General features: G+C 47.2%; 1 protein-coding gene across 2 annotated transcripts in view; it reads left to right on the top strand.

Annotated features, from left to right (window-relative positions):
- The first annotated feature begins 13,391 nt into the window (after nucleotides 1-13,391).
- Nucleotides 13,392-27,225, top strand: part of LOC149359953 (ionotropic receptor 93a-like) — a 29,034-nt gene continuing 15,200 nt past the window's right edge. The window contains exons 1-4 of one of the 2 annotated variants that reach the window (XM_089572046.1): nucleotides 13,392-13,706; nucleotides 19,079-19,237; nucleotides 20,705-20,858; nucleotides 22,197-22,426. In XM_089572046.1, coding sequence (XP_089428172.1) covers nucleotides 13,692-13,706; nucleotides 19,079-19,237; nucleotides 20,705-20,858; nucleotides 22,197-22,426 — 558 coding nt within the window. In that variant the 5' untranslated portion in view covers nucleotides 13,392-13,691. Of the gene's footprint in view, nucleotides 13,707-19,078; nucleotides 19,274-20,704; nucleotides 20,859-22,196; nucleotides 22,427-27,225 lie in introns of both variants that reach the window. The other variant, XM_089572045.1, reaches the window with a different exon arrangement.

The raw sequence follows: 27,225 nt of genomic DNA, 5'->3' as shown, positions 1-27,225 counted from the left end.
GCTGACTGTTTGCTACGCCGCCTTTTCAATGCCGCACAACTAACTACATAGGCGGTCTGGTTGCCGCTTGCTTGCTCACTTATGTGGTTGAAATTATTTAAACACGATAACTGTCCGACTAAAACGAGGGGGGAATCAGCCGTGAAGAATCCAAGATGGACAAAATGGCTCAAAAAGAATCGGGCATGCAAAAATATGAAATTAAGAGGGTGAGTACTGTGAACTGAATACTTAAATGCAAGGGAAGTATTCACAAACAATGCTTTATTTAATTATCAAAATATTACACGATGGCTATATCCTATTCTTCAGCCTTAGCAAAAGTATTCAGGGAAGGGCAGGCACGCTTTAATTTCTCCGTACAAAATTGCAAAAGGCTTCTTATGCAGCAACTAAGACCCTGAGTCTAAAAAGCAACTCCTCTGTTATCAACAACTAAAGCGAGTTTATGCTTGAGTAGAAACGTTCCAACAGTTACATTTCCGCGATTAGAGGTCGGTGGTCGAGCAGACGTCATTCTTCGCGGACAGATCTACAGAAAATAAATATTTGATCTTATTATCCAACAAGCAATATAGGAGATACTTCTTAGCTAAGCGCTTAGCTAAAAAATGGCGGAAATAAAGGTAGGATGGCAGACAGGCGCAATTTCTGCTTTGTGATTCACTCGATGTTTTTATATAAAGTATTTTGAACGTTAATTCTTAGTGTTTTAGGTATAGGATACAACAGGAAATATAACAGCAACCTCCGCATTGCTGACATAATCAACTTTCTGCTTAGTATCCCCAGGGGCTAACTACAGGGAATGATTGACGACTTTCACAGATTTTGTCCCAACGCTAAGCTCACCACTAACACCTCGATAAAGAAGACAAAGACCTCAACACTTCTGCTCACGCGGTCTACGCTCGCGTTCCAGCGTTCAGCAGCCATCTTTATTCGTCCATCGCGCTTTAGGTTCCACCTGTCTTCACATCGGACAAGCACCCGGCGTGCAAGACCACTTCCGGCAACGAAGGGCTGGAGAGCCCTTCCAATGACTTCGTCGCATTATCGTGAGGACGACGACTTCTCCGATTTTGTGCTCGCGGCCTGGGAGCAGGATGATCGCCTGACTTACCCTCGGTACCCGCCTGACCAGCTGCTCCCGCCAGGCGAGCCTAAGGACTCTCCTCGAAAGAAACAAACTTTGGGAGTGTACGCAATCACAGCGGCCTGTCTCTTGTTGTTCACCATCGTCCTCCTGGTCGGTATGTCCCTGGAACTGGTTGACGATGAGTCTCTGTCAGGCATCGCGGACACTGCTGGAGGTGGCGCCTCCTCAACGACGCAACTGGGGATAGCAAGCTTTCCAGGGCTGCGATTTCGAACTCCTACCACCGCGACCACCGCAGTCCCGGTGACCAGCCGTACCTCAACACCATGGACTCGAACTTCAACGAAGATAACCGCCGGTACGACGACTCAGCTCGACACGACTGCAACCACTGGAGTTAAATCTACAACCACCACTACAACTACCACCACCACGACCACGATCACCACAATCACCACAAGCAGCACGAGCAGCACAATGAGACAAACATCGACCACAACGAAGCGCCCAACTTCAACAGCGGTGCCATCCACTTCTCGTACGTCTCCTTTTGTGTCTTCCACCGCAACCTCGACTTCCACTCGTCTAACGACCACCAAGACCAAAACAAGGCGAGTCAAGACTTCACTAGGATGGATTGAAGGAAAGGTACTGGATATTGGATGGAACCGCGTGGTCGCCTACGAAGGAGTCCCCTACGCTCAAGACACTGGCAAGGAGAACCGCTTCCAGTCGTCCGACCCGCCCAAGCCCTGGAGCCATGTCTACGATGCCACCCACCCAGGCTCTTCCTGCTTCCAAGCGGCACCGCTTGCCGAGGCTGCCACATTCACAAGCACAGCACCATCGGAAGACTGCCTCTCGCTGAACGTGTGGGTGCCCGAGTGCGACGCCTACGGTGGCACGAACGAGACCTGTGGCCCTCTGACCACCGTGGTATATTTCCACGGCGGCGACTTGCGCTGGGGTAGCAACTCGATGCCTTTCTACAATGGCCAGACGCTGAGTGCTCTGGGCAAGGTGATCGTGGTGGTGCCAAACTACCGGCTCGGCGCATTGGGATTCTTGCGTAATGCGATTCCGGGCACCGAGACGAGCGCCGGCCTGAGCGACCAGGTGTTGGCGTTGGAATGGGTGTACAAGAACGCCGAGGTCCTGGGAGGCCGCAGAGGGGACCTAGTCGTCTACGGACACGATTGGGGTGCCTACACGGCTGGGCTCTTCCTCTTATCGCCGAAGCTCAGTCGCAGGTACGTTACATTACACTGTGGATACTAGCGCCATTTGAAGCAGCTAGCAGACCTGGTATGGAATACTCTCTCGAGAAAAAAAAAGCGCATTTTTGAGGGGAGAAAAGACGAAGTTCTTCACTGCCAAGTCGTCGATCAGTCATGTTGTAAACAACTGCAGCTTGTCCACGAAGACCTCTAAATGAATCCGAAATTGAGCAGATAGCGCCTTGCGTCGCGCTTTTTTCTCACAGCATACACAATGTTTACTCCTTCCTGGCCTAAATGCTTTTAATCAACCTTTGCAAGCTCGTACTTCGTCAGTTAGGTAATATACCTACTGTTGAGTAGTACCTTTTGTTGAAGCTTGGTACAGTTACTCATACGCGGCTAGTTTGGAACCTCTTCAGACACGTGATTTTTTTCATCGTCTGAATTTCAACACAGTTCATGTAATGCAGTTTTCTAGAGCACCCACTTTTCATCTTTTTCACTTAAGAGCGTCTTAACGAAATGTAAAAATGTTCTGCGATACCTCTCATGACCATGCAGGTACGGTATCAAAAAGGCCATACTGGGCAGCGGCTCTCCGCTTATGCTGCCGCCACTATTCGACGCCAACAGGCAGTGGAACGGGTTCATCAAGCAGCTGGGATGTGAAGATAAGGAGCTGGTGCCGTGCCTAACCGCCGCCAAGCCTGCCAACATAGTGGCGGCTCAGGAAAAACAGCCAGGGGTGGTGGCCATCCTCCACCCGCATCAGTTCCTCTCTTCGACGCCACGCGAATTCCTCTCCTTCCCCTCCCTAAACTACAGCGACGTCCAACTCTTGCTGACCAGCACGTCTCTCGAGGGCTTCCACATGTATTTCAGCAAGCTCGGCCAGAGTAGCCCCCACAACGTCACGTTCGACAACTCGCTAGACGCGATCGGCCTGAACGAAAACACGCGCACGTATCTGGACCTGCTCATCCTTCAGCAGGACCTGGCCACGCACTACAAGATCCCGCCAGGTGGCCGCGGCGAGCTGCACGCCTTCGCCATAGAGTTCTTCGGCGACCTTCTGTACAACTGCCCCTCCATGCTGTTCGCCGAGCGTATGTGCGCTTTGGGAGCGGAAGTGACGCATGTCATCATAGACCAGCGACCCTTCTCCTGGAACCCGTTGCCGGTGCACCAGGCCAGACCATCGCACCTGGACGACGTGTACTTCATCTTCGGCGCGTACTTTAACGCGAGAGGCCAGAAGGGGAGTCGAAGCAGTTTCGTGGATAAGAACATCGAACGCGACGCCAAGTACGCCAGACAACTCGTGCGTATAGTGACTGACTTCGCCAAGGGTGGCAGCGGAACCGCCCTTCGAGACAAGGGCTACACGGGCTACTGCGCCAAGCAGCAGTCGATCATGCTGCAACGCTACAGATATGTGGTGCCCTCGTGGAGGAGAAAACAGTGCACCGTGAATAATAAGCACTTCCACTACATTAACGAATTTTCTTGAGCCAGGACATCTGCTGTCTTCTACTCGTGTTTGTTTCCCGGACTACAGCAACATGTCCCTTCGGTTGCAAAAGGAGGTCTATGCTGCGGTCCATCTCATCTGGATCGTCTTAACTGTTTGAACTGCACCCAACTTTCTAATAATGCGTTCATCCTGGGAATATGCACCAAACTCAGTTCTACAATTCCACGCTGCGCGCACACCTCGCATAATACTTCTTTATAACAGCTTTAGCTATTTAACTGATAACAGACCACGTTCGCTCCCTCAATGATTTTGTATTGTAAGTGTGCCTATCCAGTGCCTATTTCACGTTAAGCTCAATCGCGAAACTTTTTTGTGTTAGCAAAGCCTGACGCAGTGTCACGCTTTAGTGACTTGCGCTATTTTTACCTGCGCTTTAGCTTCAACTTGCGGATGTAGTTTTTTCCAGAAGCTGAACGTTATGTATTACGTTTTTCAGGAATGTATTCAGCAACCGTTCCTGCATCATTTAAAGAACTTTCTGACTTTCAGGCACAGACTGTTTGTTCAACATTTCGGAAGCTCTTCAAGATGGCGAAATGACTGTTTTGTCTGCAAAGCACGCTTTCGGTGAAGAATGGAGCCGGCGATTGTCGCGCACACTAGAGATGCACGCTTTCGGCCTCTCGAAGCTCGATATTCTGTGCTTTGTGCCCTCTCTCCAGTCGCCCGAAATTATTCAGGTACGGCCCACGCTCTCTTCTGAATGAATTTTGGAAGTACACAGACGTTTTTGCCGCTTCCGTTTCGTACTTGGTGTTCAGATAGCGGCAATATAAAGGGAACACCTGATGAGTATTCCACCAGTGATTACTCCAGGTCTACGGACGACGCGAACTCTTGTACCCTTTTTCAGCATAGCTTTCTTCTTGGTGAATAATAGGTACCAGACACTATACTTCAGTGCAAATATAACAGATTTCGTTCATGCATGCAAACTGAGAGTTCTCTTATTTGAGCTACAACCTGTATGTTAGCAGGCGTACTACCGGCAACAAAAGTTTAGTCCAAGTGGTGTGCGGGAAAAAAAAAGAATTTGGTGTTGTCGCGTGAACTAATTGCCAGAAATGTTTGAATTTTTGAAGAGCAAATAATGCTGCAATAATACAACACTGTTACTATGCTGGTAACAATACAAAGTGACTGAGTGGCAATGCAGTGCTATATTTTTTCCACGAAGTATCTCGGCAAAAACTGCCGGCGCATAAAGTATGAAAAGTGAGACGTGTGTTTTTTAGTAAACCGTAATATATCGTCAGACGTCTTTACCATGTGGTGCTTTGGCAAGATTCCATGCTGCGCGCACACCTCGCATAATACTTCTTTATAACAGCTTTAGCTATTTAACTGATAACAGACCACGTTCGCTCCCTCAATGATTTTTGTATTGTAAGTGTGCGCCAATGTAGTGCTTCGGCTTGGTGTCACTGAGATTTCTTTTTCTTGTTTTGACTCCCGCGACAACAGCTGCACAAAGTAGTAAGCTCATCAGTGCTGTACCGGTTCTTTCGGTACGTCGTATTCCTGCCAGCGTCCTCCAAGCCACTGGCAAACACTTTGGGATCATGCAGGCTTTTGCTTGTCACCCCCCTTGACACGGGCCAGGCAAGTACGAACGCAAATAAATCACCACATACAAGGTTATCATGTCCCCCCTTGTCTTGGTAATATTCCCGATGGTTCGCGTGACTCATTTAAATAGCGGTCACATTAACTGGTCATGTTACCAGTATCTTGCTTTTTCCTACAAGTGTCATTTACAGCCAGTGTCGGGTTTGAATGCATTTTCAAGTTAGACGCTGGTAAATGATTTGTCAGCATGCTAAGTGTGTGACCTCGCGATCAAATATTTTGAGCCTAGTGACTACATACATTAATAACTGCACAGCGCGAAGGTAACATTTTCTCAGTACTATACTATTTCTAGCATATACATGTGCCCGCTAATAATACTTCGTCTTAGTGACATTTGACTTTTCCAAACATCTTGAGCTGTTCAGATCTGACTATATCATTCAGATCTCCAAAACTGTTCAGATCTTCAGGACCGCTCATATCTTAACGAGGGCCTCGGTTCTGGCAACCTTAATGCCATCGATAGTATAAGGAGGTTCTCGCACAGCTACCGCCCTCGCCGTTCGATCACGTTCCATGTGACACTTGAGGTAATTCAGGGCCTACAACCTCCGCCGCTATGAACGTGCGTGGCGCTGGTGAACACACTCAAGGTTAGGTTACACGCAACATAAATACCCCCAAAAATAGAGGATTGGACAACAGCCGCAATAGCTCAGTTGGTAGAACACCGGACGCGAAATTTCGATGTCGTGGGTTCGGCTCCAACCGGCAACACTTAGTTGTTTTTCTTCTGCTTCCGAAACATTCATCTTTCAGCGATAAGACAATTACACTATTTTTTTTTCATTGATCAACACCACATTAAAAAAAAGAATAGAAACATTCCTCTATGTTCCTTTGTTCCGATTACTGTTGGCTTCCTTCATATGAATACGGGCTTATAGGCATTTTAGAAGCACGTCATTTGCGAATGACGGCAACGCCCCAAAATTTTAAATGCCGTCGCGAATAGCTGGAAGTTTAACGCTGCATTCCGTCTTCGTCACCGTCGCAGACGGTCTTTGATGCTATGAGCACGGACCTCCTGTCTAAAAACTGCTCCGGACTCTACACTTACTCCCAGTGGAGTGAGGGAAGAAGGTTTCATGAGACTGTGTCGCCGCTGGCCTTGTCTCCCGTCATTCGCAAGTTTGGACAGAAACAACTGCGCGTCGGGTATGTTGAGGTACGTACTTATTTTGCGCAAATTTTCTACCTTTGTTAAAACTGTAGGCACAGCGCACGAAAGACAGGACTAAGATAGGGACAAACACATCAGCTGTGTGTTTGTCCCTTTAGTCCTGTGTTTCGTGCGCTGTGCCTTCAGTTTTAACAATGTACCGACTAGCCCAAACAAATACCTTAGTTTCTACCTTTCTTCAGAGCTATTACAACCATAGGCCGCTGCTAGCAGCATTCTATTGTGAGCACAGACGTCAGCTTTTGGTCATTTAAGGAGACGTAATTAGATTCTCCTTGCAATACTCCTGACTGAGTTTATCAAAACATACGTTACTCTTTTCTGTGTACTTATCTTTCTTAATTCATCTTGGAGCGGTCTATGTCAAACTAATTCATCACCTATTTTCACGCCCGAGCCACAAATTTAAGGTTATTGGTGGGTTCCTGTACAAATGCGGTCTTCTACTTGCCGCTCATTCTTGCAGTTCAGCGGAATCAACTTCTAGCAGAAATTGCGCGTGGGAACAGCCACGACGAACTTAATTGCAAACTCAGGCGTCGTTCGATTACGTTATTATTATTGCCAACTGCATTTGATTGTCTCTTTTGCCTTTGAATTTACAGTAGCACGATAACTTGTGATCGACCAAACATCGCAGGCATTGTCACGTAATGCAGCGACACGCAATGCATCGGCGCAATGCCTTTCAGTGCGCAAGCAATGTACAGGCAAGATGTGAAGCTCCAAATAAAATTGAATGGAATGCTTACGCTAAAGGCCTTATGAGCTACCTTTAAGATAATCACGAGTCCGTGGGCTAAGGAATAGGAGCAAGAGGTGAGGACTTGTTCAAGATGCCCTTTAGACTTGAGAACTGCAGGCTTGCTGACGTACGCTTGAGACTGCTTGAACAAATTTGTGAAACCTTTGAATAAAAAAAGCACTAACCATGCATTCATCCATACAGCCACGTGGAAGACTAATAGAACTAGAGGGTGGGAAACTTTTAGTCTGCTAGAACTGAAACCACCAACCTCATATTTCGCCGATGTTTGTATGTCCGAAGCGTCTTGTTTTGTGGCCGCCTGTCCAACGGGTTGTGGACAGCCTGCCAGCAGGCTTTGTGGCGAACTATGCAAAACACTTTACATGGCAGAACACGTACTATGAAACCACGGCTGGTTTAGAAAAGACATTTGTTTTGCGTTTGGTTATGAACATGTATAACCGGTACTGTAACACCACTCAAGTCTCGTGTGAAAGTGATCGTTCTGTAAATGTTAGCATATTGCGTGCGGCTTGCCATAACCTTGCCATAAACAGCAAAACAATGGCTAAAACTTGCTAGCGCACCTCATTCACATTTCACCTAACGATGCTAAATTGGCTACCATTCTTTTTAATGGATGGTGAATGTCTTAATTTCCCTCATTTTTTTAATTTTTATATTTCCCTTGAGATACGGATATATATTTTATAAAACGCTCCTTTCGCTCCCAACCACACAATGCCCAACTTTCCTCCCGGATCACTGCTTTGCGGGCCGAGATCGTCGCCCACTGCGCCTCCCTCGAGCACTCTCGTTGGAGTGCTCTTTGTGACCGTCTTGACTCTGCATTGCACTCGCGATCCACATGGTCTCTCTTCAAATCCCTCCTTGGCACTAAGCCTGCCCTTGCTCCCACTCTAGCTAAAGCCCTCACTCAAGGAACTCCCTCCGATGTTTTTGATCAGCTCGCCTCTCTCTATCTCCCGCCCCCTCTGGCACCCTCCTACCCGGTGTACTGCGGTGGACCTAACCCCGATCTGGACCAATCCTTCACTCTCCGGGAGCTCGAATCGGCTCTGGCTGCTAATGCTACACGCTCGGCTCCCGGTGAGGATGCCATTACATACACCACACTTCGCAACCTTCCTGACTGCGCCAAAGAATTCCTCCTTAAAACCTACAATGATGCATGGGACAGCGGCTGCCTGCCCAGCTCCTGGACCTCCTCCCTCATTTCTATGATTCCAAAGCCGGGCAAGCCTCCCTCTCTCTCTAACCTCCGCCCAATCTCCCTGACATCATGTGTTGGTAAGACCCTTGAGCGAATGGCCCTGACTCGCCTCTCTAATTTTCTCGAGACGAGGGAGTTCTTCCCTCATTCTCTCATCGGCTTCCGACGCCACGTCTGTGCACAGGACATGTTTCTGGTTCTCCAGCACACGTTTCTGTCACCTACCCCCACTCAAATTCACGCCCTTGTGACCGTCGATGTTCGCAAAGCCTTCGACGGTGTTTGCCACGACCACATCCTTTCCCAACTCGCCTCCCTAGACTGTGGCTCCCGCATGTACTGTTATATCCGCTCATTCCTCTCTAAACGTGTCGCTCGCTTTCGAGTCGACACCTATCTGTCCGACCCCCACAACCTCACCCGAGGCACTCCTCAAGGTGCGGTTCTCTCTCCTACCCTTTTCAATCTTGCTATGGCCCCTCTCGCCTCCCAGCTAGCTGAAATTCCCGACCTGCATCATATATTTTACGCCGATGACATCACTCTCTGGTGTTCATCTGGATCTCCCGGTCACGTACAGGACACCCTGCAACGTGGCCTAGATCTCATCGACTCCTTTCTCACCACCGCTGGCCTCTCTCCTGCTCCTGAGAAATCCGAGCTTCTCCTTCTCAGCCTTTCCTCCTACCAGCGCTCACACAACCACTTCGTCTCTCTCCACCTTTCTGGCTCTCCCATTCCTGTCGTCACACAGTGCAAAGTTCTTGGCTTCCCTTTGCATGCGGCTAAGAATGTGCAATCCCTTCACCGCGCTGTCACCACCTGCCACTCTGTAACTCACCTCCTGCGGCGCGTGGTCACTCGACGCTCAGGTCTCCACGAGGCTCACGCGTGCCGAGTTGCCCACGCGCTGGCCCTCAACAAGGTCTTGTACTTTGCACCCTACGCTTCCTTCACTCAGACTCAACTTAACGCTCTCGAGACTGCTCTTGTGGGCCTCTACAAGGCAGCTCTCAACCTTCCTATCACTACCTCTACCACTAAGCTCTTTGCCACAGGCCTCTTCCATCCTCTTCGTTCTCTTCTCAGTCTCCATCGTGACTCGCAGCTTGCCCGGCTTTCCCTTACCCGTCAGGGTCAGTGGTTATTGACTCAAGCGGGTATCTCGCCCATTCCAATCTCCCCGTTTACCTCTCCTATTCCCACCCCCGCCCCCAATCTTCGTATCCTTCCCCTCCCGACCAACATGTCCCCCGTCCTGCACGCCGGACGTCGTCATGCGGCCGCACAGCACCATTCCCCTCTCTTTGATACCCAGGGTGTAGCTTACACGGATGCCTCCTTCGTGGCTCCTCGAGGTTCCTGCGGCTACGCCCTGTACCATCCACACCTCCCTGCTCCTGAAACCCACACCAGCGGGCCGTATCTACACCCTCCAGACGCATTGTCCCTCGAGGTCCTCGCCATTGCGCATGCCCTCCAGTCATTTTCCCTCCTTCCCTCTCTCCAAGAGTACACAGTCTATTCGGACTCACAAGCCGCTATACAACACATACAGAAACGCACCCTGACCCCTTCTCTCCAACAGGAGGTCGAACGAGCGGTCTCCGCACTGCAGCCTTCCATCGTTTTCCTCCGCTGGGTCCCTGGGCATTCAGGGATTGACGGCAATGAGCTGGCCCATCAGCTCGCCCGCGACACACTTTTCCGGGCACCGTTGATCCCCTGGCCCAAGCCCTCGGAGGACGGTGGGAGACTCACCCTTCGCCGCACCATAAAAGAGGTCTACCTTGAGCTCCGCCTCGACAAACGCCTTTACCCTCCCCCTCATCCATCACTCACGGTGCCGGAGTCTCGCCTTCTTCGGCACATTCAGATGAATGCAGTTATCACCCCGTCCCGCCTCTTCCTCTATCGCTATCGATCGGACCCTTCCTGTCCCAACTGCCCCTGTATCTATGCGGACCTGGCCCATTGCCTATTCTATTGCCCGGCTGCTCAGCAGTCGGGTTCCTTCCCCCCACCCTCTCTATCCATCACCACCTGGCTCGACTGGCTTGGCGCTGAAGGGGAAGAAGAACAGCGGCTTCTGGTCGCCCAGGCGGTCGAAATGCTCGGCCTGTAAATTATGGTTGATTAAAAGTCTTTTACTACTACTACTACTACTATTTTATAACAGGTAAAAAGCAGATACTGTTTCTGGTAAGGGTCCTACCACTCATACACTGCTAAAAAAATGCCAAAAATACAAAGGAATACAGCATCCCACAACAGCAAAGGACAATCTAACGATTACGAAGGGTAAAGAGAAAGTACCGCGTGAAACAATATCTCAAAACAAATTCATTCATTTTCATTCAATCAGCATGACGTCATTCGACAAGTTTTAAAGGCTTTTTAAGGCGAAGTGATCTACGTTGCTGCGTAATGTCAAGTATTGACGGGTGTACGTTTTAAAATTTGGCAAAAGGTCGGTCATCAGCCTTCCTTATGACAGGAGCACGCCTGTGGAGCAATGAACTCGGAGAAAGTGATGAGCACCAGTAAGATCCGTAGGCCGAACATTTAAAAAAAGGACGAGTGCACATGAAGCAAAGCATCGCCTCCAAAGGCAGTTTTTCTCCGGCACCCCGCGGATATATCAACCGCACCCTACATTATGAAATTACGTCTAGCCAAGTCGCAGCAAAACAATAAAAATTCGGTAGAAATTTCATGCGATAAGGCATTTTGTTCACCTTTTATCACGCACAGCAAATAAAAACGCTACCACCTTTGAAAGATCTCTCAGAGAGAAAGCCAATGAAGAGACTCAGGCCGGGAGGAATCTATTCTAAAGAAAATGATTTACCCGCCTGACCGCGGCCTTTGTTCAACGAGCGATAGTTTATGCCGAGCTTGACAGCACATGTTGTTGCACACCCCCGGCCCCCAGTACTCGCCATTCTCTGTGTCAAGACGAAAGAGACCATCCGGTGCACTCGTCTACGAGGGCGTCGACTTCTCGCTCATCTTCAACTTGGCCGACGCCTTCAACATGAGGTGAGTGCCTTCACGAACAGAATACTAGTGCTGGAATCACTAATTGCAGCAACATAAATCCAAGAATTGATTGATTGATTGATTGATTGATTGATTGATTGATTGATTGATTGATTGATTGATTGATTGATTGATTGATTGATTGATTTGCTTGTTCATTCGTTTATTTATATAGGCAGCTAACTAATAAATGATTTGCCATTGAGTCAATCAGTTCATTCATTTAGAATGTTCATTACTGAACTGGTTAACCGATTGGTTATCTAGTCCGTTCTTTTGTTAGTTTGATAATTTTAGCTAGCAAATTAGTGAGTTAGAGTTTGTTTAGTTATTTGGTTGAATGGATATGTGGATAGTTAGTTAGTAAATTAGTTAGTTAGTTAGTTAGTTAGTTAGTTAGTTAGTTAGTTAGTTAGTTAGTTAGTTAGTTAGTTAGTTAGTTAGTTAGTTAGTTAGTTAGTTAGTTAGTTAGTTAGTTAGTTAGTTAGTTAGTTCTTAAAGCTAACTGCACGACCTTTTTACACGCACGATCTTTCTCGAATTACGTTTAGCCTCCACCGAAATGCAGTTGCTTAGGCCGGGATCCACACCCAAACGGCACAACTACTGACTTTAGTCACCGCGGCGGGTCAACGCCTGTCAAACGGGAACTAGCTCGTAATAAAACATTCACGTATTGCATACCATTTTTTAACGTTACGAAATTAAACTCTTATTTCGTATCCTGACGTATAAATGAGCTGTATATGAGCAGTATGACGTAAATGAGCAGTATGCCATAAATAAATAATAAATAATGTGGTGGGAGATTACAGCGGCAGGCAGGCATTCACTGTAGCCGTCAATCGAGAAGTCCTCAGCATGCTTTTCGTCCTTAGTCAACCCGCCGCAAGTGCCCCGCCAGTAACGTCTGCTTTTCCAAAAGCTCGTTGCGCTGATAAGCGCATCACCCAATCAGCGCAACGGCAGCCTCAGAACCGACTTCTAGCTAAACGAGGCGCGCCCGGAAACAGAACATTTTTCCGCGAGATTCTAAAGAAAGCAGGAAGACTGCGCGAATTCATGGCTAGAACCTTTCAGTCGAATGAATGCAAATCGCGATAAAGAAACGCTCTCTCACACGCGTTGCGTTTGCTGGCGCCACCTGTCCAGGAATATGCAAGGATCGGTCGAAAACACGCACGTTGTGAGAGTAGGCTTATCCGTTATTGCGGTAGGTGCCGCCACTGCCTCCACTCTTTGTGGTGTTCTAGAGGAAAAGATCCTGCGATGAAGGCAGCAAAACTAGAAAGCTTCCTCTTCAGAAGAAAATATTAATCTGAGTCGGTGGGTACAAGCTAGACTACTGCACTAGGTTTGCAAGACACACATATGTTAGAAAGGGCTTTAAAAAGAACGAAAAATAAAAGTGCCCTGCCAGCACCGCCAGATGGCCCAACGATGATACAGTCGGAGGGCAGCTGGTGTTAACATAACAGACATATACCAGGCTCCAAGCACGTGGCTAGTGATCACTGGGCTAATGCCCCGCTTACCTTTTTTTTCTGTACTTTACCACAGGCTCTTCGTTAATTCACAGTACTTATCAGTGCCATAGCCTCTGACCGTTTGTTCTGAGAATGGAAAAACCTCTAAGGAAATTGTCCTCTAATATTGTCTGTCTAATAATTGTCTAATATTGTCTAATAATTGTCTGTCTGTCTGTCTGTCTGTCTGTCTGTCTGTCTGTCTGTCTGTCTGTCTGTCTGTCTGTCTGTCTGTCTGTCTGTCTGTCTGTCCGTCCGTTCGTCCGTCCGTCCGTCCGTCCGTCTGTCTGTCTGTCTGTCTGTCTGTCTGTCTGTCTGTCTGTCTGTCTGTCTGTCTGTCTGTCTGTCTGTCTGTCTGTTTCTGTAATGCATGGCTCTCGCAACACGGCCGCTGCAGCCTGGTGCCCGTACGAGACCCGGAAGCCACTTGGGGCGCGAAGAGGAAGGGCCGCTGGACCGGCATCGCTGGCATGGTCTCCAGAAGGGTTCGTGCCCTCGCATTCGGTCGGGTAGCCTCTCTTGGTGATGAGAATATTTCTCTTCTTATACTTCCTACTGCCCTTTTTTTTTCACTGCGAACAGAGGCTACATATAAGAACTGCCCAAACATCACAAACTCATCACAAAGCTTTATCTTTTGCAGAAGAAAGCAGTGCGCGCTATCGCTAATTCCTCATATGACGCTCATACGCAGCCTCTTTTCAGTGCCCTTAACTTACAGCCGGTCACCTCCATATATCGTAGTATTTTACTCAAGCGTTTCACTACTGCGAAAAAACAGAACACCAAATTCTTCGAGCATTTATCTCTATTGACAATGAGTTCTAACATTTACAACACACGTCACAGAGAAACATGGTACGTTCCTAAAACGCGCACTAACTACGGTCAACAAATGTTACGCCACACACTGCCATCTTTGTTAAACTCATTAGAAACTTAATAACAACGTAGCTCTCCTTTTATGGGCTCATTGTGGATTCGTTTTTTTGTTTTGTTTGCTTTGCTGTAGTATACACTGACGCCATGAATGTCTAACCAATTTTCTTTGCTTGTTAGTAACTTATTATTTATGTTTGTGAATTTCAAAGCTATTTTATTTGTATAATTTTATGCTTTCTGCTTTTTAAATCCTTTCAGCATTCTATCATTGATTTTTTTTTGGCCGTATGTATTTCTATTATAGCATAGAATGTTATAGAATGTTCACTAATACTTTTTTTTCGTTTATCCATTATTGTATCTTTGCGTTCTCTTTATTGTGCATAGTGAAATTTCTGTAGGGGGTACAGACCCCGTCAAGCCAAATCCATTTGGCTTTTTGTCTGCACTCCCGTCATCTGTACATGTATAGATGCAAATAAACTTGAATTGAACTGTGCACGGGACGCGTGATGCACAGTCGTGCTGATATAACCGTCAGTATGAGACTGGGTCAGTGACTGCAGTCCGAACTTCCTCACAAGGAAGTGCCGGTATGTATACCAAGCAGACGGAATTGCTCAAAACTCACGACTTTAGCCGGACTGCATTTAGAACGAATTCTACGGGTCGCCTCTTGGCTAGCACGCACAGAGCACTTTGCGAAAGAGAACTTGTTTGCCCTAACGACATACGCTTGAGCACATTGTTTTCCACGATGGTTCATGGTACGGCGACCAGATACCGCTCTTAGTGCTCACGCCCGTAGCGCTGCGTGTTTTCTTCGCTTCACTGCTCCTTTCATTGAAGAAGAAACATTGAGTCCCACTTTAGCTATACCACACGTGCCCCTGCCCTGTTCTCCTTTTCTCTCAGAATATTCGGATAGTTCCAAGGACCAATAAGAAGCTAGGAGACGACAGCCAGGAATATCAGCACCGAGAACATTCATGTCACTATGAAACAATGCTAGCCTTGATTATACACCTGATATTTTTCCATATATTTATTGTCACTGCTGATATCTGTCACTACAGGCCCCCTTTCCACGCGCCATATTCGACGCCGGTATGACCACCGAAGAATCTCGTCTTTCTCTTTGATGAGAGACGGCGCGTATACACTCTAAACACGAATACCCCTATATGGGAGTAAAAAGATGCCCAGGCTTAGCTTGGTTAAGCCAAGAATGCGTTGCATATTGCGCGGTCTTTTTGCGCGAGGTATTGCTTGGCGGCACTCGATTTTCTCAGCAGCTTTTCCTCCGTGACGTATGGATGGATGGATGGATGGATGGATGGATGGATGGATGGATGGATAGGAGCGCCCCCTTTGAAACGGGGAGGTGGCAACCGCCACCATGCTCAGCCGTCTTTTTTTACGTGGTTTGGTGACGTCACGTCACGTGGTTTGGTGGCTGCCCGGCCGCGCCCAAGGGCTGAACTGAGTGATTGCAATATGCTACGCATAAAAGGGAGTAAGCTGTCCTCTGACCCACTCCCATTTAGGGGCAGGATATGCGGCTCTAGCTTCGGTAGATTTCCAACACTAAATATACGATATGCTTACTTTTGGCAAAGAAGTTATATTCCCGATGCAAAGCATTGTAACCTCATGCAGTTAGCAGTGGGAGGAGTCTTTTTAACGCGGCACCGGAGGTCCTAAGGTTTGCAAGTAGAGGAGACCGAAACCTCGGATAAAATCTTCCTGCTAGAACTTCGCGTGTTTTGAAGAGGGAATTAGTTTCCGCTGCCAACCGTAAGTACTCCTTATTTTCAGTGATTAAAATATACCCGAGGGCTTAGGCACATACCATGCCCCTTAAAGAGATTGCCCTAGAGGGCAGCTTAGCCTCTTTTTATTCCTTTCTTGTTTAGAGTATATTGAAGCCACGTGTCTTAGAAACATTAAGTGAACATGCACGCTGAGAACATGCCCGCCGTGAACTCACGGGTGGGCTTCTGAGGGAAAGGGGGAGGTCGAACTGTGCGTATCACTGTCCTTAAGAACTCCGCTGTCACGTATTTGCCTCCCCGCAAATGTGGATCCATGCTGCCCGAAATGTTGAAGGTGTGCCATACCGTTCGCGCAGCAGAGTTGTTACGTACTTAATAATCATCATCATCAGCTAAGATGCATCCACTGCAGGATCGAGGAATGTCCCGTTCGTTTCTTAATAACCCTACCCCACCAAAACCGGCCACCCTATCCCAGCAGATCTTACGTCATCCGCCGCGGTGGCTCCGTGGTTATGATGCTCGGCTGCTGACCCGAAAGACGCGGGTTCGATCCCGGCTGCGGCGGTTGAATTTCTTTGGAGGAGAAATTCTAGAGGCCCGTGTACTGTGCGATGTCAGTGCACGTTAAAGAACCCCAGGTGGTCGAAATTTCCAGAGCCCTCCACTGCGTCGTCTCTCATAGCCTGAGTCGCTTAAACCCCATAAACCAAACCAAACCAGATCTTACGTCATCACACCGCCTAACCCTCTGCCACTCCGCGCTGTTTTGCTTCCCTTCAAATTCACTCTATTACCCTAGCATACCACCGGCTATTCGTTCTCCGTGCCACGCTAGTTTCGCTACTTTGAATTTCTCCCATTTCCAGTGAACGTGCACATTTCTTTTGTTTTTTTTTTTCAAATTTTGCTCTCACTGAGCTCAGCACGCACAGCGTGTGACATCCGTGTAAGACGGAGGCGCTTCATGCGTTGTAAAAAAAAATATGTTTACGTTACGATGTGCAGCGAGCATGATGTCGCCGCTGGCATCCACATTCGGGTTTCGTTCATGCTGAATGCCTACGGGCACCGGATACGACGTTACTACACTATAGCGCGGACGCTTCAGCTCGCAAGCTGTCGCGAAGAGTGCGTACACGCTTCGCTTTCCTGACGGCTTTGTTGACGCGCCGACGACAAGCCGTCCCTTTTTGCGAGTCCTTGTCTTTCCTCGTGTCTACGTCGTCCCTGAAAGCAGACACGAGGCGCACCTCACTTTTGCGTAAGCCGTGTGTAGAAGCGTGGTCTGTAACGAAACCGACGGTGTTACGTCCCCTCCACAAAACCGCTTTTAGTCGTGCTTCTTTCCTCTCCTCGTAACTGCGGATTCCTTTCTCCTCTCTCCTTTTTTCTTTCTCTCCCCCCCCCCCCCCCCCCCCTACACAATCGTTTTCCGTCTTGAATACTCTGTCTCTCCTGTTGTATCGTGCACTTGGCACGTGTTTCCTGTTCGACAAGGCCGACCGCTTCCTCCGTTCACCTTTTGCCTGAACTACTCCATTACGAGCACTCCGACAAAAGGGTCAGGTAGTAGAAGAAGATTGGGAAATATTAGTACACGCCGCCGCTCACGACATCCGCAAGCGAAGTATACCGCTTCGGCGATGTAATAACCGTCTATCGGCTTACGCCGATTTGTGCCCCCAATTATTTTTTCGCGACAACAAAAGAAAAAGATGGCGCATGGTATCGCCGGTACGGATGTCTTTGGTTACGGTGGGTTCCATTGTGCACTCGGCCTGCTTCAGAAAATGCCTCATTCGCATCCTTGTCCTTTCCGGTGCAGAACATCAAGCCGAAGATTAACCTGCATGGAATTCTTAGGCAAACGTGGAAATTAGACTGCAGAAACAACTGACCGCTTGGTTGTGTTCCCAGCAAGTGAATAGAAACACAGCATTATGGGATACCAAGTGACACCTTGTGACACCAAGCAGAACAAAGGAGTCTTGAAATGAATGCGGTGGCGGGAAAACCCGACCCTTTATCGCGAGCCCTATTTGTTCAAGATGCAAATGTGCATGTCACAGTAGCGATGCAAGATCCCGTAGGTGGAATAGAGGATGACAGGTAGCCCCGCTCCCTCTACTAACACAAAGTTCTTTCGCGCGGGACGAAAGCAAGTAAAAAACGAAAATAAAACTGTTCGCGTGTGCATGCACAGCAGTAACAGTTTTGTTATGTTTTTTTTTTTTCAACAAAAAACTCATCCTCGTGTCTCCGAAACGTCAGTAATTACAAACATTGCTCAGAGTACGCAATCACATGTCTAACATTCTCGGACAAAAATTTTGAAAACTAGAAAATAATAAAACACGGTTTTTTAAATATTGAAGGTAACGGTCCATTTTTCCGATATGTAGCAAAATGTTATTTATAGTGTTTCCATCACTCGCATCGAACAGTTAAGACTGTCATAGAAAACCAGAAGGGACCACTTTTGACGAAATCAAAAACGTTAATAGAAAAAAAAATACAAGACTGCCGTCGGGTGATCACCGGATATATTGATTGATTGCCAGAGTGAAACCTTATATTATATGATAAAACTGCGTTCATAAACGGTTTCTCGCTCAAAAATGCTTTTGTCCAGAATTGTTGGGTATGAACTCAGCTGCCTGGTCCGTTCCTGTGAAACGCAGGTTGCGGGCAGAGCCAAATTTTATAATGTAGTCTTAAAAAAGATCATATTCCTGATAACTGCGCTGCAGATGACAGCAAATATAAATGGACTGCGAGATAACGCTCTGCGTATGATCATGGCGTTCTGGTGGCATCCCGAGTATACTTGCTAAGTGTCATGCATAAGTTTCGTTCATGCTATACATGATTCAAAATACTGTGTAATGGCTTCTTCCGAAGCATTAGAAAACTCACACTCATCCACAAGCGATGCAGCAACTAACACGCGAAGAGTGGAAAATTCTAAACACGCGCGGGCGGGGGAAGGAGACCCTTGTGACCCATTCTTTTCATTTGGCTCGTTTAAAAGAACTGCTCTAAACGACGATCACGGAGGCCAAAGAAAAAACGTAAACACAGTGCAGTGTTCTTGTCACTCCGTCCTCGTCTTTTCGTGCATTTTTTTTTTTTTTTACGAACGAACGAGACGCACCAACTGGACCGCCAGAAAATACTGCTTCTCATTTCGCGCGCAGGAAGTTGACCTGGCAGTGAGCGCCTCCTTCCAGACCCCGTACCGAGAGGAAGTCCTGGACTACACCCACTACTACTACATCCAGGTGGTAAAGTTCATCGTCCGGGCGCCGGCCGAAAAACCGCGCGCCCTGGTCATCGTGCGGCCGTTCGTCGCCGAGGTGCGTGCCCGGTTGCCGAAGACCTGCTCTGCTATGGTATATATACATGTGTTAGAAAGGGGTTTAAAAAGAAATAAAAAGTGTATATATACAGGGTTTTTCACCTGAGACTTTACACAATTTTTAAAGATAGGCTTTTTGAATCAGAATAGAGCGCTTTTGTCGGCATCGCGGTGTAGTACAACAGAAAACAGCTAAGACATGCTGACTAGCAGGCTGGTTAACTAATATTGAATAGTTAACTTTTTAACGGTTACTGTTAGGCTACTTAATTACTGAGAGGCGCGTATCGTAAGTAACATCCGTGTCAGTTTTCAGAACTTTGAAAACGCGGTTACCCTCGGCTCTGTAGCCCAGCAAATTTTGGCTACATCGTTCCAAAATACACGCGCTTTCGAGAAGCTTGCAGGCAAAGCAAGCACTCCAGTGCACTAACTCGTCGAAATAGCAAAAATCTGTTGCTATGTCAGCGCGCAGGCATGATCTAGGTTGTGTCGGCACAGTACACTGCTACACTCTAAATATAAAGGAGTAGAAGCGGAGTAATCCTCTAGCGCACTCTCTTTTATAAAACGAAGCGCACTACAAAGCATCTTACTCCCTCTATACTCCCATAGAAGCGTTTTCGTGTTTAGAGTGTACGGCATCTCTCCTAGCCTACATGCAGTCTTATAGATGAGAGTGCGTTAAAGGACATCTAATACCCGTGCCACACGGACAGATTTAATGCCATTAAGTGCTTACTGCCTTAAGCTTTAATGGCATTCGTGCGGTGCCACACGCATAAATTTAATGGCATTAGCCTTACTGCCATTCGCGACCTCCTGAGTTCGCCACAACTCATTCGCCCGTGCAGTGCGTATTCTCGTTCCCATTCCACACGCAGAAAAGCATGAGTAACAACTTCCTAACCAGCAGCAAATGGTTAATTCGTAACTTTCAGTCAGATGAGGCATCTATACTGCATTTTCGATGCGAAGAGCGCCTTTTTAACAAGCCTTATTGGCAAGTACTCTCGACTTGAGTGCGGACATGCGAGTTTATGGCTACTTTTTCGACTCGTTAAGCAGAAACAGCCGTATTTTCTGAAAAATCGTTTTTATATTACATTTGAACAACATTTCCCATATATTCTGCTCATTAGTAATGTTAATATTCTGATGAAACTTTTGACTACCTTGCTTGCAAGCGTTATCGTCATCGTCACTTTCGATAATGGCATTAAATGTGGACGTGTAGCACCAACTCCGAAAATAATGGCATTAATAAATTTAAGGCCTTAAACATTTACTGCCATTTCTTGTGAGCGTGTGGCACGGGTATTACTCCATTTTATTTCTTTCTGTTTAGAGTGTACGATAGCCGAGTATGTCGATTTTCACGCGACCATTTGCCTCGTCGACTTATGTCCCCGGGGCCTTGCGGATCCTCTATATCGGCGCGTCTCATCGGACGTCCTCGCCGCAGGTGTGGGTCGGCGTGCTGGCTGCCTATCTGGTGTCCTTGGCGCTGCTCGTGGTTGTGATGCGCATCGAACGGCGCCGGGACCGCAACGGAAAACTCGGCTTCCTCTCGACCGGGGACGTTGCCCTGTCCCTCTATCTCGGCATCATTTGGCAGGGTACGCTCGGCCATTAGATTCCGATCGCGTTTAGTCCAATGACTCATAAAAAGGACCCAGCTGCGGGCTCGGTAATAACACCGTTCTTCTGAACGTTCCAAAGCGCAGGACTGTTCTGAGCCTTCCAATGTATATCATAGGTGGCGCTGCTGCCCTGGCCTTCTGTTAAGTTATTTAGACGAGAAGCGGGACTGCGCTATTATGGCCGCAACACCGAAGTAACTACGCATTTTGTTACCAGGAGTTCCAGACAAGCGCTTCTAGTTCCTTCGGCGCCCACCAAGGGGCGCATGGCTTTGAACATTAAAAAATAACGCGTTGATATAATTCGTGACGTAGAAAAGATAGGCTTAGCGGCACTGGCTGTGCACTGTCCCGAATTCCCAGTAATGATTGATCTTTAAGGAGTTATTTGCAATTACGAAACGGACCGAAAAAGCGTGTAAAGGAGGAAGATGAAAGAAAGAACATTTATATATTTTTTCCTAGCCACGAAAGATAAGCATTGAGTGCCTATTTTGCCTAAAATTTTAGTTTGAAACAAAATTAAAAACGCTAATCCTTCTCACAGTGAAAGCGTTAATGGTGCCGAATAGTTCCTGCTTGGATATTCCAGTCAATCCGCTCTTAATTATACAGTCCAATACTCTGTTTGCTTATCTTTTACTCTACTAGTCAACATACGAAGAGTGATAAAATTTCGAAATAATAAATCTACCGTTGCCTTTAGCTCCATATAATTGTACCTGCACAGCACTGCAGCTATACTTGCATTACAGTAGTCCATTTGGGTGCAGTTGCTGAAGTTTGGGGTAATTTTCTAGTGAAGCGAAGTGAATGAACTACACTACACTATTCGTATTGGATTCGATTTTGAAAGGGTACTGCTCGCCCACCTCAAAGGCTTTAACGCCTCTTATAATGCTTATTCGAGTGTCGCATTGTCCCCACCTTTCCGCGCAACAAGACCTCAACAAACCTCAGCCCGTCCGCTCCTACGAAGATCGGCTGTTCCTTTCACAGAAACACGCTGACACACTCACAGCTCTGGAACTTCTTCGTGTACGATTGCAAGATCTATAGCTCACGACCTAGACCTCACACGACACCTTAAGCGACCCAAGCAACAAAAAGGTTGGCTCCCCACCAATCCCTTACCCCATCTCCCCAACCAACGGCTTCGGATCCCCCTTTTCTAAAATTCATTCATTCATTCATTCATTCATTCATTCATTCATTCATTCATTCACCCCTCATTCAAGAGGCGATTGTACAACTCACCTTCATACCTGCATCGTAGAAAAAACGGGTGGGAAAGTTTTTGTTCCTGGCACGCAGGCTGCGACAAGCGCTTCTCAGCGAGCTTCAAGCGCCGACTGGTGGCGGCGAGCTGGTGGCTTGTATGCACGGTCATCTCGTGCGCGTACTGCAGCGTGCTCATCTCGTTCATGAGCCGCCCGGGCATGGAGCCCGCACTGGACACGCTGCCACGGCTACGCCGGGAGCTGCTCGCCGGACGCATCTTCGTCGGCACTACCCGCCACACCGAGATGGAGCTCGCCTTCACCGTGAGTCAAGGCGTTCAGCTCCTGGGCACGAGGTCTACACTACACATTTAATGCGATAGTGGTGAAAGGGGGGGGGGGGGGGTGCACGAAGGCGAAAACTCTCCGACGGCGTTTGGTGTCGGCGTCGTGTGAAGCCTCCATCTGGAAGTCGATGTTTAGGGGAATCCGCGTATCTCCACATGTCACCTGTAACCCGTGCGTTATTCACTTTTAGAAGAGAGGGGGAGACCCCGGACAAAGAACGACTCAGCAAAAGCGAAAACGACTAAGAAATTGACTCAGACAACAGTAGGCCTCTACGTGCAATGTGTACAGCCTTCCGAATACCTCTCTGTGCAAAAATGAGGCTTACGGGATATACCTGTATTCCTTCTCGCATGGCTCGGGAAGAGCAATCTGGGTCTAACAAGCCCCACCGGCGGCTGTTTGAAACAGCCACCTGCCAGTGCAGTGGCGCATCGCTCAACCACAGCACCACTGCCCCGGTAAATGATGTGACGTATTTTGCGTAGTTGCGTAGTCGGAATTGAAAAAGAATCGCTATTGCAGTAGATGAGTGAAAGGCAACGGTCTCACAATTTGGAACATAATCAGAACTGGAGTAGATCGGCTGGTTAAAGGAGAATGGTTTCACATTTACACTGCATCAATCCAGTTGATCACCGCTATTTTTATGCGTAGCATATTGCAATCACTCAGTTCAGCCCTTGGGCGCAGCCGGGCAGCCACCAAACCACGTGACGTGACGTCACCAAACCACGTAAAAAAAAGAGAAAAAAAGAAAAGAAGAAAAGAAAGAAAAGAAAAAACTAAAAAAAAGAAAAAAAAGGACGGCTGAGCATGGTGGCGGTTGCCACCGCCCCGTTTCAAAGGGGGCGCTCCTATCCATCCATCCATCCATCCATACGTCACAGAGGAAAAGCTGCTGAGAAAATCGAGTGCCGCCAAGCGCAAAAAGACCGCGCAATATGCAACGCATTCTTGGCTTAACCAAGCTAAGCGTGGGCATCTTTTTTTCTCACTCCCGCCTTCACGCCCTTTCTTCATCCCTTCCCTCGCGGCATGCTTTTTAAGTGCACAGAGTCGACTCTATACTTTCCATGCATTTTGAGGCGTATTGAAGACCTATTTTCTGAGCAAATGCTCCACCGAACTCGTTCGGGTTTGTTTCTTGCACTCCCCTTTCTCTCTTCTTGTAAATGAACTTGAATATTGATTTTCCAGCGAATTTTTACGCTTTTGCGATTTTTTCTCCAAAACCATACATTTCGTTCACTATTTTCGTACATAAAACAAAACTCTCCTAGCAAGGCATGCTTTATGGAGAAGGAAAATAATCAGTAATAATAATAATAATAAAATTTTTTATTTCACTCATGAAGTGAGGGAGTATGGGAAAAAAAGCTTAAAATTCAGCTTCACTAGTTCCCACCTCCCCAGAGTACAAAAAATCAAGAAACAAAAGAAGAGAGGAGAAGAAAAAAAATGAAATAAAATAATGGCAGAGCGGCATAAGAACAGCACAAATCAAAATACAGAAATGCTTTGTTTACAAAGTCAGATCGGCTTGTACAAGGAAAATAAACAAAACAATTCTAATTGAACTGTATGAGACACCGGTGATAAGCGAAAGTACATGCCGGAAAAAGCTTGAAAAAACAAGAACGTTACATAAGTAAAGGAAAAAGACGAAGAAAAACAATGCGCATGAACAGAAAAGCGTTGCTCAAGGAAGGGTACAGCGTACATATGCAGAATGCGAGAAATGGTTTGGTTTGGTTTATGGGGTTTAACGTCCCAAAGCGACTAAGGCTATGAGAGACGCCGTAGTGAAGGGCTCCGGAATTTTCGACCACCTGGGGTTCTTTAACGTGCACTGACATCGCACAGTACACGGGCCTCTAGAATTTCTCCTCCAAAGAAATTCTAGCCGCCGCGGCCGGCATCGAACCCGCGTCTTTTGGGTCAGCAGCCGAGCACCATAGCCGCTGAGCCACCGCGGCGGCAGAATGCGAGAAATACACCATCATATGAACGGATTGTTGTCTATGAACAGTAATTTCAGTTCTCTTTTTGAAGTTAACTCGGGAGTAATACCGTTTCTATAACAGATATTTAACAAGTGTGGTAGCGTTCTGTTCATCATTTGTCGTCCATAATCTGTCCTGCACGTTTTTACTAACCAAGGCTGTGTGCTTCTATACTCTTAAGGTAGTGTCCTTTCATAAGGTAGTGTCCTTGTCATACTCATGAGGTAGTGTAATTGTCCCTCGTAAAGGTGGACACCTAAACCGCGCCGTGGGGGATGAAGTGAAGGAGGGAGGGAGAAAAAGGAGGCGTTCTGAATGAAGGACTCCAGGTTTATTTCGACCGTTCACGTCACAAAGAACACCAGTGATATTTTTTTTATGTTTGCATTTCGCTCAGGTCGTCGTGCAGCCGCCGCGAGAGAGATTCGATCCCGTAATCTCGTCGCGCACGCGGGTCGCGTCGCCTGGTGCCTCCATCTTGTGCGTCGCTGCAAAAGTAGTCTTCGAGACAGCGGTCTTACAGTTGTGGAATGTAAACACGACACCACACCCGTGATTGCGTAAGCGTACAAAGGGCAGTACCGCACCTCCAGAACACTAATATTTATACTTATACAAATACCTCACAGGTTCCACACTTGGAACATTGTGTGAAGGGAGGGGTTACAATATTTAGCAGACAAAATATGGTACAAAGTGGAAAGAACAAAAGTAAACAATATTAAATACATTGGACTGCAAACAATTATTACAACGTACTTGAAGAAAACCATACTATATTGACACAGAAGAAAAAACAGCAAACAAATAGCGGCACTGCATGGATTTGACTACACATACGAACACAATTTATGTACAATATCATGAATGCATAGAAGTGGTCAATTCGTTTTTGAACATTAATGGGTCACGTATGGTAGCAATGCGATCCGGAAGACCATTCCAAGCACGTAGCAAAGCAGAAGAATTAAACGCGAGTGTTCGGCCGAATAGACGTTGGAAGCTAAGATTATTATGTAGGCAACGTGAAGTGCGCATTGAGCAGGACGCGTGACGACTGTATATTAGTTTCTGCAGTAAGCAAAGAAGTGCGATGTCCCTACGTGTCTGTAAACTTTTTAGCGATAAAGATAACTTGATGCTTGTTACGCTGGAATGACAATTGTAGTCGTGAGAAATAAAACGCGCTGCACGGTTCTGAATTGCTTCGAGGGAATGAATTAAATAAGCCTGATGTGGTGATCATACTCCCATACGCCTGTATGGGAGTATGGGAGTAATAAAAAGGGAGTAATAACTCCTCTGGCGCACTCCCCTTCATAAAAGGGAGTCCCTTCTGTTTAAAGTGCCGGGCTTCCAATGCGTCGGAGCCCATTCCGAAGACGGAAAATAGCGTGCTTTTTGTCTGAGCCTAACCGCACCTTGGTAGTGTGAACAATGTGTTCGTCTCCTCGGGGCCGTCTGGAGTGATAAATTTATGCCATGATATTATACACACTTATGCGGACGAGTAATTTTTTCATTTTCACTTGCCGTGAGTGCTGCGCAAGCCGGCCGCCGTAATTTTTCCGGCTTGAGCTGCAGAAAAATACCACTTTAACAAGAGTAAATGTGTCCCTGGCATAATTCCGTCTATTGCTAACATCGCCAAGTTTCTCATATATGCTTCATATCAGGAACAGAAAGAGTGTGGGTCACTCGTAAACATTTATAAGACAATCTGTTGAGCTATGGATGCTTGTAGATTTCTTATTCCAGCGGCTGTGAATGTTTACAGTCCTCACTCACTTCGATTTCATATTTCGCGCTACCCCCCCCCCCCCCATCACCGTCTTATATTGTAATCGGGTGAAACTTTCCTCAATTATCAGATGAGCACATCGCAACAATATGCCGCAGTGCAACGAACGCTGTAAGCCTACATCAGGCTTTTTGTCATTGCGCTTTTGTGTCATAGCCACAGCTGTTGTCTATCTCTACACAGACGTGTAGCTTTCAAAGGAAAGTACAAAATCCATTAAATCATTCTCCATGTTATTTATGGGGATGTCCACTTTGGTAAAGTAGGGGGCATGCACGTTTAAGAAAAAAAAGCGGGGGGGGGGGGGGGGTAGGCTGTTACATTTTGCTAGCTAAAACCATTGCAAGTGCACCCGCCATTCTCAGCATGTTACGCAACCGGGTTTCCCACTATCTCCGCAGCGTCAGCGTGTTTGAGCGCTTCCTTCGTTACAAGGACGTTAAAAGAAGCCTCATCGGCTCTATTTTTGCTTTCTTTTCTTTTACTTTTGAGAAGAAAAGCGTATGTCTGTCGAGCAAACAAACCAGTCGCTGCGTGCAGGAAAAAAAGCTCGCGATGGGGAAAAGTTTGAGCAAATGGTTTTCCTCGAAGCCTTCTGCACATAAGCCTCGAGGAAAAAAAAAGATAGATGTAAAAGATCAACATGAGCGTTGCAGTTCGATTCCACGTAGACTCTTTCCTGTCTTTGTCCCCGCTCTCACCAACATCGTCCACATGGCTGATAAAGAAAAGTTGGTTGGTGTGCGGAGTTGAATGTCCCGTAGCGACGCATGAGTTATGGGGGACGCCGTAGTAGAGAGATTAAGACCACCTGAGGCTCTTCAACGTGTTCTGACATCGCACGACACGCGGAATTCTTTTCTATTTCGTCTCCATCGAAACATGGCCGCTGTGTTTGTGATAGAACCTGAGACCCTGGTATCACCAGCGGAACGCCAAAACCACCGAGCCACCGCGGCAAGTCAGAT

Source organism: Amblyomma mixtum, chromosome 2 (genome assembly GCF_055824585.1).
Source record: "Amblyomma mixtum isolate Tamu chromosome 2, ASM5582458v1, whole genome shotgun sequence".
NCBI classification, from domain to species: domain Eukaryota; kingdom Metazoa; phylum Arthropoda; class Arachnida; order Ixodida; family Ixodidae; genus Amblyomma; species Amblyomma mixtum.
The sequence above is the reverse complement of the archived record's forward strand: the minus strand, read 5'-3'. Positions and strand labels throughout refer to the sequence as shown.